General features: G+C 38.3%; 1 protein-coding gene across 1 annotated transcript; it reads right to left on the minus strand.

Moving 5' to 3' along the window:
* Window positions 1–42: 42 nt before the first annotated feature.
* On the minus strand, window positions 43–16,796 carry sel1l (SEL1L adaptor subunit of ERAD E3 ubiquitin ligase). The gene is made up of 21 exons (XM_051655392.1): window positions 16,201–16,796; window positions 15,899–15,945; window positions 15,413–15,584; window positions 14,871–15,038; window positions 13,567–13,672; window positions 8,898–9,060; window positions 8,655–8,708; window positions 8,487–8,546; window positions 8,001–8,082; window positions 6,810–6,964; window positions 6,530–6,586; window positions 6,351–6,419; window positions 5,360–5,437; window positions 5,208–5,270; window positions 5,030–5,117; window positions 4,382–4,530; window positions 4,129–4,294; window positions 2,813–2,887; window positions 2,358–2,530; window positions 2,155–2,283; window positions 43–1,947 (listed from the first exon to the last, which is right to left on the minus strand). Exons 1-21 carry the CDS (start codon window positions 16,256–16,258, stop codon window positions 1,741–1,743), a joined length of 2,319 nt encoding a protein of 772 aa, XP_051511352.1. The 5' UTR covers window positions 16,259–16,796; the 3' UTR covers window positions 43–1,740.
* Window positions 16,797–17,682: the final 886 nt, after the last annotated feature.

A 17,682-nucleotide genomic window follows, 5' to 3' on the forward strand; every position in this document is an offset into this window, starting at 1 on the left:
GTAGTTTATGATTATATGAAAATACAAAATACATTAAAGCTGTGTATCCATGGATTTTGTTTATTAGCTTTTTTTTTTTCTTTTTCTCAAAACATTGCCATTCTGAAAATGTAATTATTTCCATTTTTCTAGAGTTATCACTGTATTATGATGGATTTGAAGAGCATGGAAAAGAAGAATCTGTTATATGATTTGGGATACAGTTTCATAACACTGCTGAATTGTGAGGACAACTCAGACAGATGCTGTCGTGCATCTTTGCATGAAAAACAGACTCGTCAATTACATCCTTTTCACATACATATGCTTTCTTTCACCAAACATTGCGGTATTGCTACAGTTTATTATTTGAAACGACAGACATATTCCATCGCCGAAGTACAATGAAGATAATATTTTGTAGATATGCTCACAATTTTTTTTCTCCTTTGAAATATAACCTACAATTTCAAAAATGTACAAATAGCCACTTCCTGAAACAAAAGAATCAGTTTCATTAAGTTTTTTAGATTTCACAGAGCTACAGACCTTCCACAACAATCATCAAAAATAGATATGAGAGCATTAAATGCCTTGATCTCATTAAACAACAAAAAAAGGTGTTGTAATACCAAAAACATTGAGCACTATAGCCAACTCTCTCAACTCTTTCAGATTTATTTTTTCTTATATGCAGAGGAAGAAAGCATATAAATCCTTTTTTTTTGCAAACATCTGAACTGAAAAATTTGAAGCCTGAATGACTATTGATAAATAAGTTTAGAAGCTTCTAGTGCTACAACAACTTGAAACCTACTGGACACCAGCCATAATTGCACTGATTCCTTTCTGTGAACATCCCACAGGGACACTTTTGTAACAATGAAAGGTAAAGGGCAGTAGTTTTATAAATGATTCAACATTTGGCAGGGCGAGTGTTTTAGGGGAATAAAAAGCTTTCTGAGAGATGTTCTCTTTGCTGCAAACCTTAGATTACGGTGTAGTTTATTCATCCTTCATTGTGCATGTTTTAGCCCAAGACAGTGGCATGATAATTGTACATCTTTGTGCTGACTACTTTTGTCCAAATATTGCCATTATAAATACATTTTGGGATTTTTTTTTCTTTTTTTTTTTTTTTTTTTAAACAAGACATTAACAAACCCAATAAATTTGCTAGCAAGCCACTCAGTCCAACACAACAGATGCAAGGAAAACATGCTTACAGTATAAACCTTTTAAATATTTAATCCAGAGCACAGCACACCTCTCACTCTGTGTTCTAAAGAGGCATGGTTTCCAAGTTATGTACCAGATTTGTATCAGAACCTTAATACTAACAAAAGATCTGAATGGGTGTTTCAATGGGTTGTAGAGACACAACAGGTCCGATCATTGGCTTTTAGCACAGTGGCAAGCAAAAAGCAAAAGCACTACGGGAATTCATTCAGCAACATTGTCTTTTCCCCCACATAGTGAGCACTGATTTGCACAAATGTCAGTTCACCTGGCAAAACCCTGAGGCGCATGTTTAAGATATTGTAGAAGTTCATCTAGTTCCCCCCCCCCCTTTTTTTCCAAGCTTGAAAGCCACAGTTTAAAGACTAGAAAGGGCTGGAGAGGGCAACAAGAGTCCAGAAAGCTCTTTTAGGTTTTGAAGACCACAGCGGCTGTATTGGGAAGAGGAGATACTAGAAGGCCTCATGTCCTTTTCCTTTAATCCTAGTCCGTTTGGTCACCTCGACTCTGATCCCTGCTCCCTCATTGTTCCTCTGGCTCTACAGCAGGCTGCTCAGGCTGGGCTGGAGGTCTAGGGGGTGCTGGAGGGGCTCTGGGTACTGCTTGGTGCTGTCTCTGTCGATATGCAATTACTGTGCCCAGGAGCAGAGCAATAACAGTCATGAGGTAAAGATCCCACTCTGGACCCAGCAACTGGTCAAGATCCACCTGAGATAAAAGCTCCTTCAGCTAAACAAAAATATGAATGTTATTGGTTGGTCCTCAACTCTTTTTCATTGGCTTTATACAGACAAACAAAACAAAACAAAACATAGCAAAAACATCAAAACAAACAAAAAACAAAAACAACTAATATGTTAAGTGCAGTCCAGACATGTCAAACAAATCCGACTTGGGGCGGGGGGGGGGGCATCCTGATTGACAGATATGACTTACATTGAGATCCTGCAGGTACTGTAGTGCATAGATGAGGCCCAGCTTGCAAAGGGCCAGGAATACAGGCACCTGGGCATCAGGACTAGCCTCTGCAGCCATGTCATAGAAACGCTTAGCCAGATGAATATCCTATGGAGGAACAATCAAACAATATAAATGCACCGTTCAATCCACGCATGCCTGCATATGTATGCAGATCTTACCTGTTTTATACCAAGGCCTTTCTCGTGCATATAGCCCAGGTTGAACATGGCCTGTGCACTATGCTGTTGCTCCGAGGCCAGTCGATAATGAATGACGGCAGTCTCATAATCCACATCAGTGCCATAGCCATAGAAATAATAGTCACCGAGCTTGATTCTGGCCACTGTGTAGCCTGTGCACAAACCAAGATTCAAAACAGCTTTTGTGATTGAGTTCCAAGATGTTTAAATGCCACATACAGATCAAACATATGCAGAGAGAGAGAGAGAGAGAGAGAGAGAGAGAGAGAGAGAGAGAGAGAGAGAGAGAGAGAGAGAGAGAGAAGAGTGAGAGAGAGAGATAAACAAATATATATCCCGCACTTCAACATTGTCATTGTCAACATAAGGTCATCACAGCAAGCACTTCTACATTTTGCTAGTGTGATTGTACGGAGTGAAGAGAACAGTCTAACCTTGGGTGGCTGCTCTGGTCCAGTGGAGCAAAGCCCGTGGATATGTTTCATTCTCATTGAAGATCTGTGACCCCTCTGCAAAACATACAAAAAGAGTTAAGTTTATCTTAAAAATAATGCATCTTCATTTAGTTTCAATTTACCAGGGGACAGCAAACACTGAAGAGTACATCGTTATAAGTGGTCTTTTTAGGCTTCCCGAGCAGACTGTTTTACCTCTTAGGAAAGATTCTGCGACCTTCATTCCAAAAAACAAATTACAGGGCACAAGCTGGTTAATGAAAAAACTAAATTTAAGTCTCAGACGGTATGCACATAACACACAAAATTGCCAAGTCTTTCTTGATCTGGCAAGCTCTAATTTGATTAGCTGACGCAACTTCCAGTAATAAGGCCATTTTATCAGTCCGTTTAGAAACAGAGTGGTGTTTAGCTTTTGGGATGATACTATAGGATTGAAGAAATTCATTTCTGTGTTACAACCCTTATTCCTTTGTGAAAACAGAGCAGCCGGGCCAATTTGGTTGCCTAGGAGACCTGGCTGGAGTCACTCAGCACGCCCTGGATTCGAACTCGTGACTCCAGCGGTGGTAGTCAACATCAATACTCGCTGAGCTACCCAGCCCAGGTCTCCCACCTTATTAGCTATTCTAACTGTGCTTATTTCCATCGTTGGTATGAGTAGCAGAAGGTGGTAAAAGACAAGAAATGCACAGTTTTATTCCATCTTGCTGTTAACATTTCTTTAGTCACCTCAGCATTCCTACAGCTTGAACTACTGTAGTTGAAAAACCCACCTTACAATACAAAGAGCATTTTTAAGGTTGAAATAATTGATAGATTTGCCAAAGTGTGCCAGGTTAGTGGTATCAGATCACTGAATGATGCTCAAGAGTTTTATTTGAGGCACATGGTACCTAAAATTAAATTAGACATCCAACTCTAAACAACTCTTGTCTGTGAAATAGTCTGTACTTATTACTTTTGGAAGGGCAAAAAATTCTGAACACAGACAATACATATTTTTCAAGTCACCATTATATTTACTTTTTTTTTTTCCAGTCTACTGTATTATTGTAATATAATATATTTTAGATAAACCTGCCCATAAACAGCAAAAATAAAACAAACTTGCTCACTTTACATGTCAGTCAGACATTCTCCTCCTTTTCAAGTGGGCAATTCTTGGCCACAAGCTGCAATGATGACCAAACTTGATGCTGTTTAGTCGAAGGTCTGATTACTAGATTATAATTTATGTGCAGGAGTTGAGGGGTCTGGCGCCCTCTGGTTGTAGGGGCAGAGTATTTACTTACTTTGATCAAGGATGAAGGCCACATTGCTCTGGGCAACCTCATAACCCTGTTCAGCCAGCAGTAGGTACTGCACTAGAGCAGAGTCCATGTCACCCTCCTTAAAGCTACCATACGCAGCCATGAGTCTCTCGGACCAGCGACCCCGCTCACATACGTTCTTGAAGAGCTGCTCTCACAAATACACATACATTATCTCCACTATCACAAAAGCTTTTTGAAAGATGGATGCATACGTGATGAAAATACACCTTACCTCTACTGCAGTGTGGCAGGAGCGCATGACTCCAGTCCCTGTGGCGTGCATCTGGGCCAGATTATAAAAGGCAAGGATGTGGCCGGCTTGAGATGCCAGGTTAAAGAATTTAAGAGCCTGCTTATAATCACGCTTCACCCCAATGCCATCTATAAGATAAAGAAAGAGAGAGCAGTTATGAACATACTTTTCATACTCTTCAAACACCCACCCACAGAAGTGACTAAGACACTTCTCAGTTCTTAATGTTTGTCAAGAGCATGTCAAAGCAGAATGCAGGTGGGAGTATGTCATGGTACAATCACCTAGGCAACCAAACCAAAAGCAGTCTGCTGTGATTTAAGATAAAAATAAGATATAGAAATTGGAGCAGAGGAAACGTGAGCTAGAAAGACAGAAGGGAGAGAGAGAAAAAAAAAGACAAGAATGACTGAGACAAAATCAGAAATACGTTTAGATATGTTTAGAATTTTCATGCCTTTTTGCATGAACTTTTCAGATATTCATGATCACTGGATAAGGTTTTTTATTTTATTTTTATTTTAAAGAGATTGCTTGCACAGATTTTCATTTACATTTGTACAAGTATCTCCCAAAATACCTCAAACATTAGCATATAATCTCTCTCTCTCCATCATACACACTTACTGTAGTACATGGTTCCCAGCTGTAGTTGTCCATCCACCCAGCCTTGCTCTGCAGCTTTCTGAAAATACTTCAGTGCCATGTCAAAGTTCTGCCGGAACAATTGACTTTTTTTAATCTTACAAGATGATGTACCATGATCTTAATGAGCTCAGCTGAGTCTATTCTCCAACAAACCTACCACAGGAACACCCCTTCCATACAGGTAAGCCATACCAAGACCACTCTGGCCAACCGGGTTACCCTACAAGATGCAAACAGAAATTTGTGTTAGAGGAGAACATTTGAAAATGACCACTCATACTCAATATTGATGGGAAAAAATATACTCACCATGTCTGCAGCCTTTTTGAAATAATGCAGGGCCGTTTCATTGTTTTGAGGCACATATTCACTGCCTTCAGAGTACATCTGAGATAGAATGAGAGACCAACAGATGGAGTTTGTGAGTGTGTGCAAAAGAAAGATGCAGCAAAATAAGGCACGAGTGAGACAATGTACTGTAGTTACGGTCCAAGAAATGGAAGTACAAAAAATGTCTTCACTAGGGCTGTCGATTTAACGCGTTAAAATTAACACAATTAATCATGCCCCGACCTGTACATAAGTTCCATAATAAGGAATGTTCCAACCATCCAAGCAATTCAAGCTTGATGTACCATCTTGATGCAGTAGAGGGCAGTCAGTGCTCCAGCTGTACAGGCAACGCGCCTTGTCAAACCAACCAGCAGGCAGCTCAGCCTTCAACAGATGCACTTTTACGCTCAATTACAGCTGGACCGAGCTGGGATGGGGATATTGAGACGCAATTTTCAAACTACATTTAACTTAGCACATCATCCTAAAAACACAGCATTTAGGACTAGAGGTGCTGAAAACTAGTGAAGTGCGACATAACCAAAGTAAGATGCTCCAAAAGCATTCGTATAACGCATGAGTACATAGACCAACAATTAAAAATAGCGCAGAGGAAAGTAGGCCAATAATAGCGTTATGTTCAATGATATGGAAATAAAATTAAAAATATTTTTAAAGACACTTTTTGTAATGTCTAAATTCTTTGTCTGTTGCCAGAATATGTTTATGATATAATGTATTTGAATTGTCTGAATTATAATATTTATTATTAATATAATTATTTTATTTTATTTATTATTTTATTATTATTTATTAATTATTTTACTTTCATATAATTATTAATTACCTTTATTTGGGGGCCTTTCACATTAAGGCCGATTAATTAATCGACACATCATGTAATTAATTCTATTAAGAATTTTAATCGATTGACAGCCCTAGCCTTCAAATATGAATATGACTATACCTTTCCAAGGAAGGCCATTGCATGTGTGTTCCCAGCATTTGCTGCTTGGTTAAAATACTCATATGCTCGCTGAAAAAGGATGACAAAGAAAGTAACTTTAAAATGATTTGTTTGAGGAAATGCTCACAAGAGAACTAACATGGCAGAGTATCAGAAATACGCCTGAAAAAAAAAATTACCTGATGATTCTGTTCTACACCTCTACCTCCATGTAAGTGTAACTGGCCTAGACCAACCTGGGAGGGGGAGGGAAATCAAAGATCACGTGAGAATGTGATAATCAACTATATTAAAAACAGGTAGATGAAAAGATCATGAGTTCTAGAATAAACAACAAAACAAAACTGCAGCAGTGGCTTAAACAATAATCAATGCCAGTTTCTCTGTGCTGGTCATGCAGCAGGGCTAAAATTATTTTAATAAACACTGACTGAACTAGTCAATATGGTTTTACAATACCTGGGCCTGCACATCTCCTTTCTCAGCCAAAAACTGGTAGTACTGGATTAAGTCCTCCTCTAGCATTCCACCGCTAGAACCAGGATTTTCCACCTCATCTAAGAGCCGGATCCGCTGTACTGCACTGCCCCCTGTCAGGGAAACATCGCTGGCCACTGACAAAGAACAAAAAAGAGCTTTCTTAAAGGGATAGTTCACCCAAAAATGAAAATTCTCTCATCATTTACTCACCCTCATGCCACACCAGATGTGTATGACTTTCTTTCTTCTGCAGAACACAAATGAAGATTTTTAGAAGAATATTTCAGCTCTGTGGGTCCAAACAATGCAAGTGAATAGGTGCCAAAAGTTTGACGCTCCAAAAAGCACATTGTGACTTTTGAAGTTTAAAAATTTTCACACACATTCACTTGCATTGTATGGACCAAAAGAGCTGAGAAATTCTTCTAAAAATCTTATTTGTGTTCAGCAGATGAAAGAACATCATAAGGGTGAGTAAATTAGAGAATTTTCATTTTTGGGTGAACTATCCCTACTTTTTTTTTTTACTTTTCAGGCCAGATCTGATCTGAACTTTTCAAGTGACTCTTTTGTCAACAGTATAAACAGACTTAAATCATTTCGTGCATATTTACAAAATGTATTTAATAACATGCATTACCCCATGTGTACGTATAACAAGAGCAAAACCATCATGCTTGTTGGACAGTCCAAATTACAAACTGCACAGCTAATTTGCTCACACTGCTCAAGAGTGATATGTTCTCCAAAAGGGAAAGTTTTGTTTGATCTTATGTTCTGAACTAAATTTAATAAAACTAAATCTACGCTGCGGGTACAACGTGATGATGAAAGTTATCTGCTGTGGATGGGCTATATATTGGACCTTGAACATCATATGATAGTGGTCCAAACAGGATTTTCTTTTATTTTGTTATGTAATGTTTACACTGCTTAGAAAAATAAATACATCTGATCTGTGTCATATGTGGGATTTGAATAACTAAACATTTCCTAAGACAAACTAGGAAAAATAACATATACGCTAACATTATAGGAAGCAAAAATAAAAAAAATTAAAAGGTCACCAAGGGACCAAGATAGCATCTTTTAAATGATGCCGCACTGAAATTAGACAAGGAAGTGAGAACTACATTATCTGTGAAAGCACATTAATGTGACATGTTGTACCATGATTGGCCACCAGTCTGTAGTGAGTGAGAGCAGATTCACAGCTCTGAGGAACCCCAACACCTCCCCAATATCTGTAGCCCTGAAAGTGATGTATGATAGAGTCTTCATCAGACAATTTATAGGAGTGATAACCAGCAACATATGTACAGCATAGAAACAGGCCAAACATGAGAGAGAAAACAAGCTACTCAGTTTCAATTTATTGAGTAAATGCAAAGGTCATGGATAAACTATAGTGCTGGGTCCGGGGTTTCAGCTTTCCTTCACCAAACTGAGCGAAAATGTCATTGAGAATTTCAGTAGATCAGCAGGCTCGCCTAGACTAGCTTGATAAAAGCAAAGTCAACTAAGACTTGACACATAAGCTAGGCAACTAATCAAGTCTAGTTTCCTGAATGAAACTATATCCTACCTTTAAAAATGTCACTTATTCAATTAAAAAAAAACAAAAAAAAACAAAAAACAAAAGAGAATCCTTCTTACCAGGATCATATGTGCAACTAGGTTTCCACCCAAAGCACCAAAGGTGTAGTACACCAACGCCTGAAATTATGTAAAAGTGAGTGTCTCCAATAAGCATTTACAAAACCTTCATATTTAAAATAAGCATGTTGTAATTTATAGATACAAGTCATTAAGGAAATAAAATACCTTTGCTTGACTAGAGTTCACCCCTAATCCTGCCGCATATAGGAAACCAAGGGCCTGAGTGAATGCAAATTGAAAGGGTCCTCATTTATGTGAAAATAAACATTGATAAAACAGGAATACAGTATTAATTATGAATGTAATGACTACTTTAAATGGCATAAAAGGCTTACAATAAGTCATAGCACAAAAAAGTCAGCATTACACCATCAGGATGGCATTTAGTCAGCATAAAGTTACAAATACCGTCTGGGCTTTAGGAGAGCCCTCCAGTGCCAGTTTCTCAAAGATCTCCTTAGCCTTGGGAACATTCTGGGGTAAGTAGTCTCCAAACAGCATGGCATATGCCACCTTCTCCATGGCCTTGGTATGACCCATCTCTGCAACTTTTAGAAGTTTGTCATACAACCTGTAATAGAGAAAAAAAAATATAACTTAAGAATTAAAATAATTCAGAAACATAAGGAAGTTTATGTTGTGCGAGTTTCTGACATGCAACTTGAAAAACACATTGTTTATGATTCATTGACATCTAAATCATTAAAATGAAAATTACAAAAAAAAAAATCTTAAAGAATAGACCCGAAAATTACATTTTGTGCATGCTCTTTGCTTTGAGCAATTTGGTTTGGCTTTAACCCATATTTTATATTGGACACCAAGTGCCAAAACAGAACCAAAATTGTTTATCATACAAAAATAACAATAATGTCCTTAAAGAGGTCATGACATGCCTTTTTTTAAATTATTTTAATATGTTCCTTGAGGTTCATTTATAATATGAATAAAGTTTCTGCACACACAAAAAAAAAACCTCATATTTGAAAAACATGACTGTAAACCACCAGATTCTCCTGTCAACACTCACAACAAAGGGCATCACAGGAACCACGCTCTACTGGTTCAAGTCTTACCTCACAGGTAGGTCTTTCAGGGTGTCTTGGAGGGGAAAGGTGTCTAAGTCTCACCAACCTGCTACCGGGGTGCCTCAGGTTTCAGTGCTTGGACCGCTTCTCTTCTCCATATACATTACATCACTAGGATCTGTCATTCAGGCACATGGCTTTTCCTTTCACTGCTATGCTGATGACACACAACTCTACCTCTCATTCCACCCTGATGATCTGATGGTAGCGGCCCGGATCGCAGCCTGCCTAGCAGACATTTTGTGTTGGATGAAAGATCACCACCTCCAATTCAACCTTGCTAAGACAGAGCTGCTCGTGCTTCCAGCGAGCCCAGCAATTCATCACAACTTCACCATTCAGCTAGACTCATCAATGATAACACCATCCAGGACAGCCAGAAATCTTGGGAGTTGTGTATGACGTTAAGTTGAACTTCACAGATCACATCGCAAGGACTGCCTGATCGTGCAGATTTGCCTTGTACAACATTAGGAAGATCAGGCCCTTCCTACCGGGGCATGCTACAAAACTCCTCGTCCAAGCTCTTGTTCTATCCGGGCTGGACTATTTTAATGTTCTTCTGGCAGGCCTTCCAGCATGAACTGTCAAACCTCTGCAATTGATCCAGAATGCAGCAGCGAGAGTGGTCTTCAATGAGCCCAAGAGAGTGCACGTCATGCCTCTCTTCATCAAACTGCACTGGCTGCCAATGATTGCTCGCGTTAAGTTCAAGGCATTGATGCTTGCTTACAGAACAACCACTGACTCTGCAACAAAATATTTAAACTCACTACTTCAGACTTATGTGCCCTCCAGAAGCCTGCATTCTGTGGGTGAATGGCACCTCATGTTGCCATCTCATAGAGGCACAAAATCACTGTCCCGGACCTTTACCTTGACTGTCCCCACTGGTGGAATGACCTGCCTAATTCCACCCAAACAGCTGTGTCTTTAGCCTCTTTCAAAAAACAGCTAAAGACACAGCTTTTTCGTGAACACCAAACCCATTCATTCTAACGCACTACATTTATGTTCTTTAAAAAAAAAAAAAAAAAACCTTTCCTTGCTATGTGTACCGCTCTAAGCTATGTGAGACTTGTATTACAGCATTTATTATATTGTTGCCCCTTCTGTTTGATAAATCGCTTCTATTGTTCTCCTCATTTGTATGTCGTGTTGGATAAAAGCATCTGCTAAATTAATAAATGTAAATGCAGGGCTCCAGACTAAAAAAAAATGACTTAGGAGCCATTGGCTCCTAAACTGAAACATTAAGGAGCCAAATGGCTGTTTTTAGTCAGCAAATCACAGAATTGCTCGATTTAGATTTCTGTTCAGAAACAAGACAGAAAGCCAAAGAAAAGGAAGACAGCTGATAAACCATTAATCGGAGGCTTAATAAACAGTATACAGTTGTGCTCAAAAGTTTGCATACCCTGGCAGAAATTGTGAAATTTTGGTATTGATTTTGAAAATATGACTGATCATGCAAAAAAAAAAAAAAAAATACACTGTCATTCGGTGTGGTTGTTTCAAGGAGCACAATACTTGTTGACCATAAAGCTCTATTTTGGTTTTGTCACTCCAAATTACAGTGTGCCAGAAGCTGTGAGGCACGTCAAGGTGTTGTCGGGCATATTGTAACCAGGCTTTTTTGTGGCATTGGCTTCTTTCTGGCAACTCGACCATGTAGCTCATTTTTGTTCAAGTATCGTCGTATTGTGCTCCTTGAAACAACCACACCGTCTTTTTCCAGAGCAGCCTGTATTTCTCCTGAGGTTACCTGTGGGTTTTTCTTTGTATCCTGAACAATTCTTCTGGCAGTTGTGGCTGAAATCTTTCTTGGTCTACCTGACCTTGGCTTGGTATCAAGAGATCCCTGAATTTTCCACTTCTTAATAAGTGATTGAACAGTACTGACTGGCATTTTCAAGGCTTTGGATATCTTTTTATATCCTTTTCCACCTTTATAAAGTTCCATTACCTTGTTATGCAAGTCTTTTGACAGTTCTTTGCTGCTCCCCATGGCTCAGTATCTAGCCTGCTCAGTGCATCCACATGAGAGTTAACAAACTCATTGACTATTTATACACAGACACTTATTGCAATTTAAAAAGCCACAGGTGTGGAAAATTAACCTTTAATTGTCATTTAAACCTGTGTGTGTCACCTTGTGTGTCTGTAACAAGGCCAAACATTCAAGGGTATGTAAACTTTTGACCAGGGCCATTTGGGTGATTTCTGTTATCAATATGATTTAAAAAGAAGCCAAACAACTATGTGATAATAAATGGATTCATATGATCACTATCCTTAAATAAAAGTTTTTTTTTGCATATTTTCAAAATCAATGCCAAAATTTCACAATTTCTGCCAGGGTATGCAAAATTTTGATCACAACTGTATATAGTTGAGAAGATAAGTCTGCATTCCCTTTTGTCTCAAATGTTCACACCCCTTTCATAATTTATACAAATATAAGAGATTTAAAAAAAAAATAGTATTTAGTATTGCTCTTTAGAATCTACATTACAGATATTTACGTATAGTATGCATATAGTAGTGTGTTGTCTTCTTGAGCATCAATGAATGTTTGCAACTTGTGTAATAGTTGTGTACAAAAGCTTGTGCCAAAAGCTTGAGATATAGATATAATTTAAATTGTTTTAAAATATTGCCTTAGTCTTTCTTTACTGTTACCGGATGGCCCAGACACAGAGACTACAAGAGTGCAAACTGAATGAAATCCCAGATGCAGTTTATTGTGCTACTCCCATCCCAATCAATAATTACCAGAAGAAAGAAAAAGTGGTACACAATACGGGACTTTAATTATAAAGAAGCCCGAAATACACATGGGACTCTTATTTTGAAATGTCTGCACTCCCAGTTGTGAGCTCACTGACGGCTGATTCACTGAGAAAGTAAAACTGATTCAAACTGCTAGCCTGAGCTCCTGAGTTCAAACCCTCAGTTCTTTTCGGGTGAAAAAGACCCGGTTCAAAAGAGTCATTTATTCACGACTCTTTCGCAATGGGTTTGTTGTTGCGTGTGGTGCAGCGAGCTCGTCATCACAACAAAATGGTTGTAAAGCGGCGCAAGACACACTGGTGTGCGCTCTAAAGATGAATTCAATAACTCGCAATATGATATCTGACGAAACCACATATGAACGCACACAACCTGACTGTCACCAATGCCGACTAGATTTTAAATTATTGTCGCAATCAATTATTTTTGGTCGCAGTCTGGAGCCCTGAAATGTAAAATGTAAATGATAATTTCCCACCCTTATTCTGACCCTCTGTCAGAAATGCTCTGATTTGGTGCTGCTTCTCCTTTAAGACTTGACAGTAAACACTCACTGTTATGTTTGGCTCTCTGCTCGACTGACCTGCTCTTTCATTGCCATCTCACTGCTCACCGCTACTAGTCGGGGCAACGGAAGTGGTAAGGTAAAGTAGCGTTGATGTGTTGTTGTGGAGGCGGTCAGATGCAAATGTCTACCACAGTGTGACATCACAATGTGGAGGAAATAGAGAACGAGTCATTTTGGCAGCATGGTTTGAACAAATGCTCTTTTTGTAGTGAGGAGAAAAGTATTGAGTTCTGAAACTTACACTGCTTTTATAGCAAAACAACCTTTATGTTAAAAGATCAAGGAAAACTTTATTCCTCATGTCATGACTCCTATAAAATCTACTATACTTTTTAATAATAATATAATGAACTACATAGGCCTAACACTACACAAACTTATGAACCTGACATAAGCTAAATTAGAAAAACGATAATTTAGAAAATGCAATAACAGCTTAGGTGACTTTCCAGCCTATATACAGAACAAAAGCTGGGCCAATTATTGTATTGGTGTTAAATTAATAAAGAGTGTGTTGATGCGTTTGAGGACAAAACAGAACACAAAACTATCCAAGCCAAAAGAAAAGAAAGAAAAAAGAAAAGAAAAAGAAAAAAGAAGACAGCACACCAGGCAGCACAACACTCACTCTTTCTTCTGGCTCTTTCGGCTGGTGCCGTTGATCATCCTGATTGTGGCCTGGTACTGCTCTTCTGTCTCTTCCACTAACTTCCTCTGCTCTGCCTGCTCCTCCGCTGTGAGGACAGGTGAAAACACTCACTTATTGATACAACAACTGCAACTGCTACAATCATACCTGGTATCAAGGAAGGCATTAACAGCATTGATAAATTCCATGTCTTTTACATCCAAACTATTTGTGTTGAGGAACTGCACACTATTCCGGAACATAACATGCTCTTTGCTTAAGGTACAGGACAGAAATCAAATAATTTATTGACTTCACAAGAGTAGTGGAATATAAAAACAACATGCTACTAATATGCCAACAACACTTTTAATTCTAATCAAAGTAGTAATCACATTTGTAGTAAACTGTATTGTCTCAATAAGGACCATGATAGAATGATTAGCACATCAGTGTGCACTACCAATTAGGGCTGCACAACATATTGCATTTATCGTAATATCTCAAATTCACATACATCGATATGCATATTGCAAGGGCATGTGATAATTAAAAATTCATGTTTATGGTGATGCAAATTGCCAAGAATAGACTGGGTGTGCAATTGTCGCTTGGAGTAGGTGCATGCAGTGTGCATAGGCGCAGATCCAAAGCACAAGATATTCCCCATTCATTTTCTCCATGTCATTTCAACATTAACAGATTGGGCAATTACATGAGAGTTGACATTTCAGTAAGTTGTACTGTATTTTCCAACATGCCCTATGATGTTCATTCATGTTTTTTTGTGCTATAAGTCATAGAGAGTGCATGTTGCACCACGCTCATTTTGAGTGGGTAGCTACTACGAACTGTCACACATAGCACATAAGAGCATTAAAATTGTTAAATTTATAAATTACATTTATTGTTAAATTTTGTGATAAAATTGACATAATTTGAATGCTGAGACTAAAATAGGGTTTTTCCAAAGAGTACTTCCGACTAAAATGATGGGAGTGCATCACATTTGTGGATGTGCAGCTAATGGTAAAACAGTATACTGTATATTATATGCTTTCTATATGCAATTTGGAACAAAAGACAAACAATGATTGTGATCTCTGTATCTGTGATACATTTATTCCTCTCAATAAATTTCAGTAAATTTGGGAGGTGGGGGTTCCAACATTCCACACGCTCCAATGGTGTCATCGTAGAATTATCACACTGCATTCTGAATATTGTATTATCCTACTACAAATCACCAAAGGCATTTTGTCCACCATATTGTGCAGACCAACTACCAATAATAGCTCACTCACTTTCACAGAAGCCCCATCTCTTATCGGTGTTGTAGTCGTAGGTTGTTGCACACCACAGCCTCCCATCTCCTCTGCCATCAGTGGTGCACTCCGAGTACTCTTTCCCTTGGAATAGAAAAGGAAAGACACAGGGCTCCCCCGAGGCTGTTCCACCGATCACCACCAGAACTACCCCAAACGATAAACACCAATGGGAAATTGACACATCAACCAGACACTTTCACAGGAAACGGACTACACAAGAGAATGCATGAGTGAACAGGTTTCTTTTCTCAACAGACAATTCAAGCAGCGATGCAGTTCAAAACGAGCAAGGATCTTGTACAATTACATTAACAATCATGAACTGACAGGGACATATGAGACTAAATATATTGGACTTTGATTATGAGCGCGTCATATCAGCTGCAAAGCAGAGTAAGAAGGAAACAATGCTAAAACTCTAACAACAGAGACCTGAATGCTGCTTTATCTTATTCAGGAAGCACCTGCCATCCTTCAAGATGCTGAAACTACGATTCAGCCCTTCTAGGTCTACTTACCTTCCTTCCGTCGCTCCTCTGTTGGAGGTGGCTGAGTTGGAAGGTCTTCCTTTTCAATGCCTTCAACCTCATGCTCAACACCAGTGTCTGTTGTACTCCTGTCAGCCTGGGCATCTTTAGGGACATAGGCATGTCCTACCACAATACTGGAGCTATCATTATCATCAGTGTTCTGATTAGAACAAAACAACAGACAGAAAACAGAAAATGATGAGTGGGAAAGTAGCATTGTTTCCTCATTTGTGCCACTAAATCCCATGATGTAATGACTATTTGTGGGTATAGTACATTCATGTTTTAAGTTATAAACCCTTTTCAGTTTCCTGTTGAGGACATATGGGATCTAATAACTGTTTTGCAGCTGTTAACGAGTGGCTTAAAGCTGAAAGCTACAAGATACAACACCAGTTTAACATCAAACACCGCTGCATAGGCACACATTATATGGCTCTGATAATGTATCTTCGATTTATAATTCTGTATTACCTGAGAACGACCACCCTCCACAGCATCTTCATCATCTGGAGGTACATCTGCAATTAAAGTGATGAATGGTCAAGCTTACAGTTTCAAAATACATTCTTGCATAAACTTCCAACACAAGATGTTATATATTATATATATATATATATATATATATATATATATATATATATATATATATATATATTTAAACAGTTAAAAGTGCTTTCATTTTAATAAAATACTAATATGTAAATTATGTCTTAATATAAGATTATATAATTAATAAAGCATTGTATGTTTCAAGAAGAGACTCTTTGACTCACCAGCTGTCACAACTACAACCAGAATAAGGATCAGGCAAGCTTTCTTAATGGGATTCATATTGCCAGTGTGTGTAAAACGCAGTGAACGACGAACAATCTGATTTGAACGATTAAATCAGCAGCTATCTGTTGAACTAACTAGCCATCTAGCTTCCCAGATCTGTCAGTGAACTGCACTTACTGCATAACCTACTAACCATAAAACTTAACGAGCGAGCCAATCAACCAGAGACTTCTCCGAAGATACAAAATGGGTTATGATTAAATAATCCATACGCTCTCTAACTCAGACATTAACCCTGAAATCCACTAACAAAAGCATTGCAGCTAGCAGCCCAATTCCTAACTCACTGACAGCCTATCTACACAGCTAGCAATGCTAATCAAACACCACAAAAGAGCACTTCTTATAGCTTAGTGCAGTGGCAGTCGAAGACCGTGAATTTATTCAAAGCCAACTTCTGTTATAATGTTTCCAAGGCAACTCCAATGCCTCTAAAATCCAGTAATTTAAGCTAGTAATAGTTTAGCCGTGTTATGGTTTCTCGTGTTTCAGCATATTTCTGTTCACAGACTGACCCCCTGTTTCCTAATCCGCTCCCGATCCACCAATCAAGATAAGGGACCATAGTTGATAGCCAATCGTTGAGCTGCATCACTCTATTGACCAATCAGATGTGCACACACAATATCATTACGGCGTCTGCGTTTACACGAATGGAGTAGAAGCGTACACGACATCTTACAGGATGCATTTGAACAGCTGACACTCTTTCAGCTGTGTGCCTGACAGCAGTGTGAGAAGTAAACAACATGGGAGTTTTGAAATATTGAATATAAAATAATGAATGTTATTATATTGAAGAAGCAGTCATTTTTTTTCTTGTTAAAAAGTGTTATGCCTAAAGAAATAAATTGTCATTTTTAAACGTGTCTGAAATCATGACTCTCACAAGGGATTAGAACGGTTGTGGTATAAGTAACCTTATAATAGCGGTTTTATTCTACATGGAGAGGGTCCCCTCATGGGGGCTGCCATGCTAAGATCACATGACCAGCCGAATAGGCTACTATTTGTTTAATATCAGTAAAGTAACCGCCCTGTTATTGGACACTTTCACTCATGGATTAAATTAATAATGGCTGGCTATGTATAGTGAATTTCTACAATGGCATTGGTAACTCAAAACTATTGCATTTGATTGATACTGCTTCCGTGCCTCTAGGTGTCAGTGTGTTATGTCCAAAAAAAATAAATATATAATACAATTATTATTATTATTATTATTATTATTATTATTATTGTTTTTTTTTTTTTTTTTTACTAAGTGTGCCTTTAAATATTAGAAAGAAGTATTAGATGTCTTTTGTTTGAGACATTCATAAGTGATATAAAACTCAGAAAGAACTCTTTCTGTAAGATGAAACTACTATAGGTCATAAGGATAAAAACATAAATTAAAAAAAAAACTATAGCAGGGA

Source organism: Myxocyprinus asiaticus, chromosome 25 (assembly GCF_019703515.2).
Source record: "Myxocyprinus asiaticus isolate MX2 ecotype Aquarium Trade chromosome 25, UBuf_Myxa_2, whole genome shotgun sequence".
NCBI lineage: Eukaryota > Metazoa > Chordata > Actinopteri > Cypriniformes > Catostomidae > Myxocyprinus > Myxocyprinus asiaticus.